This window comes from Scyliorhinus canicula, chromosome 28 (assembly GCF_902713615.1).
Source record: "Scyliorhinus canicula chromosome 28, sScyCan1.1, whole genome shotgun sequence".
Classification (NCBI taxonomy): domain Eukaryota; kingdom Metazoa; phylum Chordata; class Chondrichthyes; order Carcharhiniformes; family Scyliorhinidae; genus Scyliorhinus; species Scyliorhinus canicula.
Genome location: NC_052173.1, coordinates 11227042 through 11240765, shown reverse-complemented (window position 1 = coordinate 11240765; position 13724 = coordinate 11227042). Strand labels below are relative to the sequence as shown.

General features: G+C 47.2%; 1 protein-coding gene across 7 annotated transcripts in view; it reads left to right on the top strand.

Moving 5' to 3' along the window:
• The window catches only part of lima1a (LIM domain and actin binding 1a), a 146887-nt gene that overhangs the window by 116538 nt on the left and 16625 nt on the right, over positions 1-13724 (top strand). For all 7 annotated transcript variants that reach the window (XM_038786542.1, XM_038786543.1, XM_038786539.1 and 4 more), the window contains 3 exons: positions 396-547; positions 4794-4883; positions 10662-10778. In XM_038786542.1, the coding sequence (XP_038642470.1) occupies positions 396-547; positions 4794-4883; positions 10662-10778 (359 nt within the window). The remainder of the gene's footprint in view (positions 1-395; positions 548-4793; positions 4884-10661; positions 10779-13724) is intronic.

Genomic DNA, 13724 nt, shown 5'->3' with positions numbered 1-13724 from the left:
AAGTTATGCATTTCATACAGTATGAGATGTATCACTTTGGGGAAATAAAATGAATGTTCTTATTTTTTTTTTTGGAAACTTGCAGATTCAGATGCTCCTGCTGGTTCCATGCTTACTCTTGCTAAAGGGAAAGCTGTCAGTAGTGAGTAACCAACTGGAGGGAAAATTGAGACATGCTTGGTCAGCTGTTATAAAATCTGATGTGAGCTAAAGTCATTGCTAGATGGGTCGTGCCAACTCTCCCTTTACCCTGGTTGATATTGACAGAAGGGGGGGGGAAGAGAGCGTGCCGCATTAGAAGACTAATTGTATTAGCATTTTAAAGGGTGTTTTTTGCTTTGATGTGGAGATTTATTGATTAATGTTGAACCTGGCTCTGTTTGCACTTCATGCAGACCATACCTCGCCTGGAACAAGCCCTGATAAAACTGAATCTAAGGTTGGTACGGAGTTGGCAGATATGCAGGAACAGACATCAGTGAAAAACAGAATGGCATTATACCAGGCTGCTGCATCACAGAAGGAGACCAGCATCCAATCTCCTACAGTAAACATGTTTTTGAATACATTTCCATCTGCAGCGCAGTTGACTGTAATGCATTATTAAAAATGATAATCCTGTTCTCACCATAAAACAGAAACTTTCAAGAAGACGTTGCAGCTGAATCCATTATGCCATTGCTGAAAAGCATACCCGCACTCTGTAGCAGGAATAATTGCATTTGTAACCAAGTCTGCAAACCAGGCTGCTCTCTCCTACCCTATCACCCTCAACAGTGTGCATGAACTGCGCACTTGGGTGCCTGTAAAGTAACTTGAAAGATGAGAATCCTGTTTATTCCTATCACACGCTCTGTATGCAAACAAGAGGTACAGCAGCTTTGATCTCCGTCTGTTTGCCATGTGTCCACAACATGTGTCAATATGCTATTAAACTGACACCATTTGTTTGTCTGAGGATAGTATGAGCTGGCGCAAGGTTATTAATTTGCATTTAAACGGTGGCATTTTAAGCCCTCTGGATATCTAAATATTTCACAGCCAATCAACTGCTTTGGAACTGTAGGTGCTATTGTATTTTGCAGGCAAATGCGGCAGCCAATTTGCGCACAGCAATATGCCACAAATAACTTGCACAATGAATCACCTGTTAATGTGTTTCTGATGTTGGTTGAATTAATGTTGGCCAGGGCACCAGGATAATTCCTTGCTTTCTAAATAATTGCATGGAATTTGAGTCGCGGAACGGAACGTTGGTTTAAAGTTTCATCCCAAAGTTGGCATCTCTTGAGAATGTATCTCTCCCTCTGTACTTCACCGGAGTGTTCACCAAGTGTGCAGACTGAACCCATAACTCCCTGACTTAGAAGTGAACATTATTAGGCTGGCGCTACTGGTTAAGGTGGCCCTGCATCCACATTTTTGTGACTAACTGGAGCAAAGAGTTAGTACCTCAGCCAATTCTTTTTTTTCTCTCAAAAACAATTGGCGCAAACCTTTCTAACTGTGCATTGGCTACAATGGCTTCTTGGACTTCATTGATATTTGGAAACTCACTGCTTCATTGTCCAGATATATTAGCGCAATTTGCTCTATGCCCTTGCCTTGCAGCAGCACTATTACTCACCAACTGTGCGCCAATCATCTCTTTTGGATCAACATTTTTTGTTTTTTGCCTCGTCTTTCAACTGTATTACGGTTAAAAACACTTTGTGTCTGTAGTCCTCCCTGGTAGATCTGCTAGATTTTCTTCCAGTGCTGTAACATTTACCTGCAATTCATTTCCGGATGACTAGGTGGAGGCTCCTTTTCACATCCACTCAGCAGAACCCTAACTCGCTAATCTCTCAATGTCCAATTACTCAGCAGTTTGCCCCTTCCACCTTGTGTTTCTAATGCCTATTTTTTGTATATACAATTACACACACATTGACTTTTTGGAAAGTATTTTTCAAATAATTTGAACAGTTTTGTGGGCTGTGAGCTTGCCCTTTAGGTACTCTGCCTACCAATGTGAGATCAAGCACTCTTCTTCCATCTCCCCACCTCGCTGCTACTGTCTTTTTCATCCAGTCCTTCTCCCTTTGATCTTGTATTCTCTTTCTGCACATTTGCAACTTCACCAAATGTTGCTAATTGATCTATGTACTTCACACCGGAATCCTGTTTGTTTCAGGATTCCTCATTCCTGTCTTTTAAAACACTCGTATCTTGGCATCTCTTCCTGCCATTGTGCTGCTTATATTGTTTGTTGGCTATAAAATAATCTGAATGACAGTATTTTCAAAAAGAAAACCTCCTTGAACTAGAGTTTTATTTTCTTAAATCCCACTGGTGGCAAACAAATGTAGCTTTTCTATGTGCCGTTGCCTATCATACATAGAACATACAGAAGGAGGCCAATCGGCCCATCGAGTCTGCACCGACCCACTTAAGCCCTCACTTCCACCCTATCCCAATAACCCCTCCTAACCTTTTTGGTCACGAAGGGCAATTTATCATGGCCAATCCACCTAACCTGCACGTCTTTGGACTGTGGGAGGAAACCGGAGCGCCCGGAGGAAACCCACGCAGACACCGGGAGAACGGGCACAGACAGTGACCCAGCGGGGAATCAAACCTGGCACTGTGAAGCCACAGTGCTATCCACTTGTGCTACCATGCTGCCCAGCCTTACTGGCTTCCAAGAAGATGCAGTCCCGTGGTTTTCTGACCCTCCAAAAGCAAGTAGCTTTTAGAACTCTCTCAATCTAGGATTGCTTGTGTCTCTAAAATTGTATTATTAGCACTCAAAACTAAGCTCACAATCTGAATTAATGAATTTATAAAAATGTGAAATAAGCAGAACAGCGCCAGTTTATTCACAGCAACAGCAAAAATTGTTAGAGTACCCAATTAATTTTTCCAATTAAGGGGCAATTTAGTGTGGCCAATCCACCTACCCTGCATATATTTGGGTTGTGGGGGCGAAACCCACGCAAACACGGGGAGAATGTGCAAACTCCACACGGACAGTGACTTGGAGCCGGGATCGAATCTGGGACCTCAGCGCCGTGAGGCAGCAGTGCTGACAGCAATAAAATTAAAATACCTGATACCGTCTATTCTTAACAGCAGTGAAGAAAGTGAGAGTCTTCACTAACAGTCTCACAGCTCATTTCAGCCCTCAATTTTAGTTCCATTTCATCCTAATTCCATGTTTCATTCTGTTCTTCCCAGTCACCGGTTTCAATAAACCATTAGTTTTGAGCTGGCTGGAGTGCATATTAATGAGTTAATGTGCCTCTGACGGTCTCATTTCAGGTTGAATGTTCCATAGGCAGGTGTTGCTCACATCATAGTGTCTTCCTGGCTTAATTAATTTGTTAATACTGTGTGGAGGAAGACTAAAGCCATCTCTTGGACATTTAGACATGCTGGAGCCAGTGGCCATCTTGACCATTAAAGAAACACAAAGAAACACCTAGCTTGCTTTTAAATAGATATCATTACATCCTCAGGTCATTCCAAAGCACTTCACAATCAACAAATTTGTTTGTGTTGTGTGGGTAAACATCACAGGCAATTTGTGCACGGCATGTTCCCACAAAAGACTATCCAATCTTATTTGCTGAGGGAATGTTTGACCAGGACCCCAAGGGAACTTCCTCCTCCTTGGTAGTGCAATGGACCATTACATCTACCTGAGCAGGCAGGTCAATGTCTCCTAGAAAAAATTGATTCACTTTGAATTTCCACACATTTGTACATGCATTTATACCGAAAATTAATTTATGCTGTGATAATACCATAGAATTTTGCATCAGTTTTACTTTATAGTCAGTGTGTTGTCAAAGTGGGTTGAAGTGTCAGCCGTGACCCAGTGGGGTAGCATCTTGCCTCCTGAGTCACAAATTGTCAGTTCAACCCACTCAAGTCCAGGTTGTCACTCCAGTGTTGCACTGAGGGTGTACTGCACTATTGGAGGTGCCATTTTTGAATATAATGTTGAAACTAAGGCCCTGTCTGCTTCTTTTGGGTGGACATAAAAGATCTCACTACACTAGAAGAGCAGAGGAATTCTTCTGATATCCTGGCTGACATTTATCCCTCAACCAACATCAGATTGCTTTTGTAGAAGCTTGCTGTGCGCAAATTGGCTGTTGCATTTCTCTACAACAGGATCTACAAAAGTACATCATTGACCGTGAAATGCTTTGGGATGTCCTGAGGTCACAAATGATGCTAGATAAATTAAATCTATCTACAATTTCTCTAGTTTCCATGTCTTATCTTTTCAGGTTTTTAAAACTCATTCAAAACGCTGCTTCTCTTGTCTTAACACATTGCAAGTCCCCATCCCGATTATCCCTGTGCTCACTGACCGACACTGTTCCTTGGTACGGCAGCATCTTGATTTTTAACATTTTCATCCTTGTTTTCAAATCCTTCTGTATCTGAAATCTCCTCCTGCCCTCTTCCCTCTGAAATCTCTGCCCTGCTCTAATTCTTTGTCCAGCCAATCATAACAGCTCTGCCATTGGTTACCATGCATTCCACACCTGCCTGTGCTCCACACTCTGGAATACCCTCCCTGCCACCTGATTCTTTACCTCCCAGTTCTCTTACCAATTCCCTAAAACCTATGTCTTTGACCAAGGTTTGGTCATTTGCCCTGATATCACCTTATTAGGCTCTGTGTGTCATACTCCTGCAAAGCGCCTTGGATGTTTTACTATGTTTAAGGTCCTATATAAATAGAAGTTGAAATCCAAGTGGGAATACTGCTAACTGTTGCCTTGAAAAATGCTTAGACTTCGGAAGAGCAGATGTTGTCTGGAGACATGATCAGCAAAGAGCTGTGGGAAAGTGAAGACGTACCAGATCCGAATAAGTTGCCACAGGTAAAGGAAAACTCTGTGTAATCAATTATTGGTTGTATTTCTTAAATGCTACCCTTTTTGTTTGTGGGTTGGGGGTGGAGGGATTCGGGGTGGAGTTGGCTATTGGCTCGAATGTAGCTCTTAAAATATTGATGCTAGTGCGTGTTCTGGGGGTTTGTCCCAATTTTTCTCTTTTACAAAGGCACTAACTCCCAGCAGTAATCCAGCTCAGCATCTCACTACTCCTCAACAAAGTGGTCATTTCTGTGGGGCACCTTGATCCATTTGTCTGCATGTAGTCTGCCAAAACCCACGCAAACAATTGAAGCCAAGCCCAATTCTGCTCTCCCTCTTGATGTTCCACACTGGAATTAGGGATAACATTTTTCCTGAAAAAAAGCAGAGGTGGTACGAAAGAACAAAAAGAAAGTTCTGCGTTAAGTGTGGAGAGAAGGCCAGAGAGGTGAACTGGCCAATCAAAAGACCCCATTGTATTTGTTAGTCATGTAAAATATATATTTAAAAATAAATTTAGAGTACCCAATTATTTGTTTGTCCAATGAAGGGGCAATTTGGTGTGGCCAATCCACCTACCCTGCACATCTTTGGGTTGTGGGAGTGAAACCCACGCAGACGTGGGGAGAATGTGCAAACTCCACAGGGACAATGACCCGGCACCGTGAGGCAGCAGTGTTAACCACTATGTCACTGTGCCACCCTTTAGTCATGTAAGATATGAAAGATGAATAACAAATAAACATTTTTTCTTTAAAATGTGCCCTATATTTTTCCCCCTTCCTCTTCAAATAAAAATAACATTGCTGAATCAATAAAGCATAGAAAAGGCACCAGGAAGTAAGACTGAATTTAATTTTGGGAGCCGATAGCTTTTGTCAAACTATTTGTTCCTGATCTGTCGGGTTTATAACAAGTGCAGATGTTCGTTCTGTTTGCAATTTCTTTTTTTTTTAATTTAGACTACCCAATTCATTTTTTCCTACCCTGCACATCTTTGGGTTTAGATAGATAGAGAAATACAGCACAGAACAGGCCCTTCGACCCACGATGTTGCGCCGAACTTTTGTCCTAGGTTAATCATAGAATTTTGGACAATTTGTCATGGCCAATCCACCCAACCTGCACATCTTTGGACTGTGGGAGGAAACCGGAGTACCCGGAGGAAACCCACGCAGTCACGGGGAGGATGTGCAGACTCCACACAGACAGTGACCCAAGTCGAAATCGAACTTGGGACCCTGGAGCTGTGAAGCAATTGTGCTATCCACAATGCTACCGTGCTGCCCTTAAGAAGTTAACCTACACTCCCTTATTCTACCCTAATCCAAGTACCTATCCAATAGCCGTTTGAAGGTCCATAAATTTTCCGACTCAACTACTACCACAGGCAGTGCATTCCATGCCCCCACTACTCTCTGGGTAAAGAACCTACCTCTGACATCCCCTCTATATCTTCCACCATTTATCTTAAATTTATGTCCCCTTGTAATGGTGTGTTCCACCCGGGGAAAAAGTCTCTGACTATCTACTCTATCTATTCCCCTGATCATCTTATAAACCTCTATCAAGTCGCCCCTCATCCTTCTCCGTTCCAATGAGAAAAGGCCCAGCACCCTCAATCTTTCCTCGTATGACCTACTCTCCATTCCAGGCAACATCCTGGTAAATCTCCTCTGCACCTTTTCCAAAGCTTCCACATCCTTCCTAAAATGAGGTGACCAGAACTGCACACAGTACTCCAAATGTGGCCTGACCAAGGTTTTGTACAGCTGCATCATCACCTCACGGCTCTTAAATTCAATCCCTCTGCTAATGAACGCTAGCACCATAGGCCTTCTTCACAGCTCTATCCACTTGAGTGGCAACTTTCAAAGAACAATGAACATAGACCCCAAGATCTCTCTGCTCCTCCACATTGCCAAGAACCCTACCGTTAACCCTGTATTCCGCATTCAGATTTGTCCTTCCAAAATGGACAACCTCACACTTGTCAGGGTTAAACTCCATCTGCCACTTCTCAGCCCAGCTCTGCATTCTATCTATGTCTCTTTGAAGCCGACAACAGCCCTCCTCACTATCCACAACTCCACCAATCTTCGTATCATCTGCAAATTTACTGACCCACCCTTCAACTCCCTCATCCAAGTCGTTAATGAAAATCACAAACAGCAGAGGACCCAGAACTGATCCCTGCGGTACGCCACTGATAACTGGGCTCCAGGCTGAATATTTGCCATCCACCACAACTCTCTGTCTTCTATCGGTTAGCCAGTTTGTTATCCAACTGGCCAAATTTCCCACTATCCCATGCCTCCTTACTTTCTGCATAAGCCTACCATGGGGAACCTTATCAAATGCCTTACTAAAATCCATGTACACTACATCCACTGCTTTACCTTCATCCACATGCTTGGTCACCTCCTCAAAGAATTCAATAAGACTTGTAAGGCAAGACCTACCCCTCACAAATCCGTGCTGACTATCCCTAATCAAGCAATGCCTTTCCAGATGCTCAGAAATCCTATCCCTCAGTACCCTTTCCATTACTTTGCCTACCACCGAAGTAAGACTAACTGGCCTGTAATTCCCAGGGTTATCCCTATTCCCTTTTTTGAACAGGGGCACGACATTCGCCACTCTCCAATCCTCTGGTACCACCCCTGTTGACAGCGAGGACGAAAAGATCATTGCCAACGGCTCTGCAATTTCATTTCTTGCTTCCCATAGAATCCTTGGATATATCCCGTCAGGCCCGGGGGACTTGTCTATCCTCAAGTTTTTCAAAACGCGCAACACATCTTCCTTCCTGACAAGTATCTCCTCAAGCTTATCAGTCTGCTTCACGCTGTCCTCTCCAACAATATGGCCCCTCTCATTTGTAAATACTGAAGAAAAATACTTGTTCAAGACCTCTCCTATCTCTTCAGACTCAATACACAATCTCCCGCTACTGTCCTTAATCGGACCTACTCTCACTCTAGTCATTCTCATATTTCTCACGTATGTGTAAAAGGCCTTGGGGTTTTCCTTGATCCTACCCGCCAAAGATTTTTCATGCCCTCTCTTAGCTCTCCTAATCCCTTTCTTCAGTTCCCTCCTGGCTATCTTGTATCCCTCCAGCGCCCTGTCTGAACCTTGTTTCTTCAGCCTTACATAAGTCTCCTTCTTCCTCTTAACAAGACATTCAACCTCTCTTGTCAACCATGGTTCCCTCACTCGACCATCTCTTCCCTGCCTGACAGGGACATGCATATCAAAGACACGCAGTACCTGATCCTTGAACAAGTTCCACATTTCACTTGTGTCCTTCCCTGACAGCCTATGTTCCCAACTTCTGCACTTCAATTCTTGTCTGACAGCATTGTATTTACCCTTCCCCCAATTATAAACCTTGCCCTGTTGCTCGCACCTATCCCTCTCCATTACTAAAGTGAAAGTCACAGAATTGTGGTCACTACCTCCAAAATGCTCCCCCACTAACAAATCTATCACCTGCCCTGGTTCATTACCAAGTACTAAATCCAATATGGCCTCCCCTCTGGTCGGACAATCTACATACTGTGTTAGAAAAGCTTCCTGGACACACTGCACAAACACTACCCCATCCAAACTATTTGATCTAAAGAGTTTCCACTCAATGTTTGGGAAGTTGAAGTCGCCCATGACTACTACCCTGTGACTTCTGCACCTTTCCAGAATCTGTTTCCCAATCTGTTCCTCCACATCTCTGCTGCTATTGGGGGGCCTATAGAACACTCCCAACAAGGTGACTGCTCCTTTCCTATTTCTAACTTCAACCCATATTACCTCAGTAGGCAGATCCCCCTCGAACTGCCTTTCTGCAGCTGTTATACTATCTCTAATTAACAATGCCACCCCCCCACCTCTTTTACCATCCTCCCTAATCTTGTTGAAACATCTATAACCAGGGACCTCCAACAACCATTTCTGCCCCTCTTCTATCCAAGTTTCCGTGATGGCCACCACATCGTAGTCCCAAGTACCGATCCATGCATTAAGTTCACCCACCTTATTCCTGATGCTTCTTGCATTAAAGTATACACACTTCAACCCATCTCCTTGCCTGCAAGTACTCTCCTTTGTCATTGTTACCTTCCCCACTGCATCACTACGTGCTTTGGCGTCCTGACTATCGTCTACCTTAGTTGCTGGACTACAGATCCGGTTCCCATTCCCCTGCCAAATTAGTTTAAACCCTCCCGAAGAGTACTAGAAAACCTCCCCCCCAGGATATTGGTGCCCCTCTGGTTCAGATGCAACCCGTCCTGCTTGTACAGGTCCCACCTTCCCCAGAATGCGCTCCAATTATCCAAATACCTGAAGCCCTCCCTCCTACACCATTCCTGCAGCCACGTGTTCAACTGCACTCTCTCCCTATTCCTAGCCTCGCTATCACGTGGCACCGGCAACAAACCAGAGATGACAACTCTGTCTGTCCTGGCCCTTAACTTCCAGCCTAACTCCCTAAACTTGTTTATTACCTCCACACCCTTTTTCCTACCTACATCGTTGGTACCAATGTGCACCACGACTTCTGGCTGCTCACCCTCCCCCTTCAGGATCCTGAAGACACGATCAGAGACATCCCTGGCCCTGGCACCCGGGAGGCAACATACCTTTCGGGAGTCTCGCTCGCGACCACAGAATCTCCTATCTATTCCCCTAACCATTGAATCTCCTATTACTATTGCTTTTCTATGCTCCCCCCTTCCCTTCTGAGCCCCAGAGCCAGACTCAGTGCCAGAGACCTGGCCGCTGGGGCCTTCCCCCGGTAGGTCATCCCCCCCAACAGCATCCAAAACGGTATACTTGTTTTGAAGGGGAATGGCCACGAGGGATCCCTGCACTGTCTGCCTGTTAGTTTTCTTTCCCCTGACTGTAACCCAGCTACTCTTGTCCAGTACCTTTGGTGTGGCTACCTCCCTGTAACTCTTCTCTATGACCCCCTCTGCCTCCCGGATGATCCGAAGTTCATCCAGCTCCAGCTCCAGTACCTTAACACGGTCTCTGAGGAGCTGGAGTTGGGTGCACTTCCCGCAGGTATAGTCAGCGGGGACACCAGTGGTATCCCTCACCACCCACATCCTACAGGAGGAGCATGCAACTGCCCTAGCCTCCATCCCCTCTTACTTTACAGAATTAGCTGCCCCTTGGACCAACTGGACCTCCGCCCTCCGACTCTGCTCCCAGTCAGCTGTACTCTAAACTCCTGGTTCCCTTCACGCTCTTTGATAAATATAGGAAATTAAATTAAAGGAGAACCTTACTCCCTCCTCACCTAACTCCCTCAGTCACCAAACTCTCACTGTAGCACTCAAATGCCACAAGCTCAGCACTCAGTTGTGAGGGCAAAACCCACGCAAACACAGGGAGAATGTGCAAACTCCACACAGACAGTGACCCGGGGCCAGGATTGAACCTGGAACCTCGGCGCCGTGAGGCAGCAGTGCTAACCACTGCGCCACCGTGCTGCCCCTGTTTGCAATTTCATCATTTCTTCAGTACGTTATGTTGACAACATACTTCAGATATTGGGATTTTGCTTGTTTTTGTTGCTTTCCCTGGAGTTAGTTTTTTGAACCCCTGTGTATTATCTGGGTTTTGCAGCTTTTGTTTCTATTCCAATTTCTATTGCTTCTGTAGTTTAAAGCGGCTGGCAGTTCAACCACTATGCAAATAATCCTGTCTCTGTTTAAACAAGGCTATTGTGACAATCTCTCCTTTAGTCTTGATGTTTATCATGTATGCTTTCTGTTGTAGTCTGACATAAGCACTAGTGACCTTGAAATAAATGCAGACAATGGGAATGAGCAAAAAGAAAATGTGCCACCAGTATCTTTCACCAGCACCTCTCCCCGTCATGTGGAGTCACCGCAGGTATGTAAGCAGACTTTAGTTGGAACGTTTGTGTTGATTGTAGGGAGAACATAAATAAGTATGTATTTGGGTCCTATTTTGGCTTTACTGGAGACGATTGATCCACCAGTTTGGCTTTATTCTGATGTCCCGAGTGTAACTGGAGATTGACTGATGCTTCTACTTTGTGGGGACCAAATGTGCAACCTTGTCGTTTGCACCTGTTTCTGACTCGAGCACAAATATTGTAATTGGGAACTTGTTGGTGTGAGGGCGGATTGAATTAATTAATTTGAAAGTGTTGTGGTTGTGGATTATTTCTCCTTTTTATGGAAGGAAATGCATCGGCTGCAATTCTCCAAAAAGATTTGAGTGTGGTAGCAAGCAGGAATTGCCGTGAGCTTCCCGGCCCTCTGCCCAGAGAGGCTGGCAACGCTATTGGTCCACTTAACGAGGCCTCACGGGCTTCACGCTGCTCATGAAGGCTCGTCAGCCGATTTGCCAGCTCCCTGCTAACAAGGTCGAGCAGAACTTAAGCAGCACTTGCTCAGCCAGCTCGCAGCAATGGCGCTGAGGAAACCAGCCCCACGATTCGGGGACACTGACCTAGGGAGGCCAGGAGGGATGTCCTGTTTCCCTGAGAGTCCCAGAGGATTAGCCACAGGGCAGCAAGTGCTGCCTGGGACGAGGTGGTGGCAGCTGAGAGTGCCGGGAGTGTGACCAGCAGGAAGAAGGTCAATGATCTACATCAAGCCGCACGAATGAGTAGACACCAATGCCCCCTCCCCAGAGACCTGTCCTGTCCGCCCCCACGGGAGCATCCACCCCGCAACTCTCCATGCGGCCCCAACCCTCCTCCAGCCCCCTCACCCTTCACCACCCTTCCCTCCCACCACTGAACCACGCATGTGGCTAGCAGTGCCCTTCTCTGTGTCTCCTCAGGAAAAGCTCTCGTAATCGCCGGGAGAGGACCCAGACTGGCGGTGGCACACCAGACCCAAGAATCCTCACCTCTTTTGAGGAGCGGGTTCTAAAGGTGACTGGTGTGGCCGACGACAGATTGGTCACCAACGCGGAGTCTGGCGGACGCCGCAGAGGTGAGGAACCACCGGGCTCCACACGGGGTTCTTGTCAAATGTGAGTTGTTACTGCCTTACTGCTGATTGACCCGTCCCTCCCACTGACCACATGTCCATTCTCCTGCAAGTCTCCAATCAGAGGGCGGCACCCTCTCCAGCCTCCCAGGAGACCACCTTGGAGGAAAGCTCCGAGGATGAAACTGTTATAGTCGCAGCACAGCTGTCATCCCCACCCTCCACCAGCACAGATCCACACACCTCAGTGAAAATGTTAGTGAATAGGCTTCTGGAGCACAATCTCGTGATCCCAGCCTGATGCTGAGTCTGTGGAAGAAGTCATCCCAGAGCTGATGGAGATGATAGGCAGCGGCCGGGACATTCCGAGGGAGATGTCAGCGTCACTCCAGCATGCCACACAGGCCCTCGCTCGAGCCCTGGAATAGAGTCACAGATGTTTACAGCGTTGAAACAGGCCCTTCGGCCGAGCTTGTCCCAGAATGATCCTGTGGTGTAAAAGTTCAGGGCTGCAGTGACCTTGACGGCCACCAGGAGTGGGTATCCTCCTCCTCCATGTGGTTCAAAGTCCCCAAGGACATGTCACAGGTGCCGCACCGTCTCCTTTTTGAGGTGGAGTCTCCTGTGGTACGCCCTGTCCATCATCTGTTCAAATGATCAGCGACGCCTGTATACCCTGAACCATCGCGGGACTCCCCCTCTGGGTCCCTCCCTGGCCTGATGGGTGGCCGGGTCCTCTTGGTGTGGGGGCAGGGTCCGGCTCGTGGGCCGCTGCCTTGAGCATCTGCAGACGCTGCTGCTGTCGCCTTCTCCAGTGTCTGGCCGGCCAGCCTAGCAGCAGCACCACTAGGTCTAGTTCTGCTGGGTCCAAAATCCCTGCCATAGCAAATTGGGAGCAAGGGTTAGACTGACAAACAGCGGTGACTCCCACCCCGAGACCCTCCATTCCCCCATTGGTACCCCCCAACCCGGAACGCCGTGCCCACGCATACCCGGCCGCAGCGAGTCCCCTCAATGGACCCCAGACTCTGTACCCTGGACACCCATTCGTAATGTCACCTGGATCGGGTGATGGTTCCCTCCCCGTGACATGAACATGTCCCCAGAGCTGTGTCCCATCCCCTGGGTATTTGGATGTTGGCTGCTGCATGTGTGGCGTTACCTCCCGCAGTGTCCAGGCATCAGGGTCTGATTGGGATGCTCGGCATTGACTCCAACGTGCTGCATGGCCTGCCCACCCACAGGGATCTACTAGGGTTAGGTGAAGTGCTCATTTAACCACGATTGCCAATTCCCAATCAGCGATAGCCGTCAGCCACACAGCCAGAAGCCTTGGCAGTCACTGGGGATTATGGGTGGTTGTTGGGGCAGACGGGCAGAGACATGGGTTGCTCCCGGACTGGGTACATACGATCCAGGGGTTGGCATGGTGGTGCTGCGCGCGGCCCTTCGGAGGGTTCTCCCGGCTCCGCCGAGCAGGGGCAGCAAGCCCAGTGACCCCGGGCTCTTTGCCTGTGAGCGAAAATGGCTACTAACCTCCTCGGCTCCCCACAAAAGCCCTCGCACCAGGCTCACGTTTTTCAAAAGGAGTACTAATTGGCGGCAGCGTGAACACTTGCTGGGGAGGCCGCTGAATGACAGGAGGCTGTTGGACATGAGGTGACTCTCGTTAAAATGTATAGAAATGGGGCTCAAAGCGTGGCACAGTGGTTAACACTGCTGCATCACGGCGCCGAGGACCGAAGTTCATTCCCGGCCCTGGGTCACTGTCCGTGTGGAGTTTGCACATTCTCCCCGTGTCTGTGTGGGTCTCACCCCCACAACCCAAAGATGTGCAGGGTAGGTGGATTGGCCATGCTAAATTGCCCCTTAA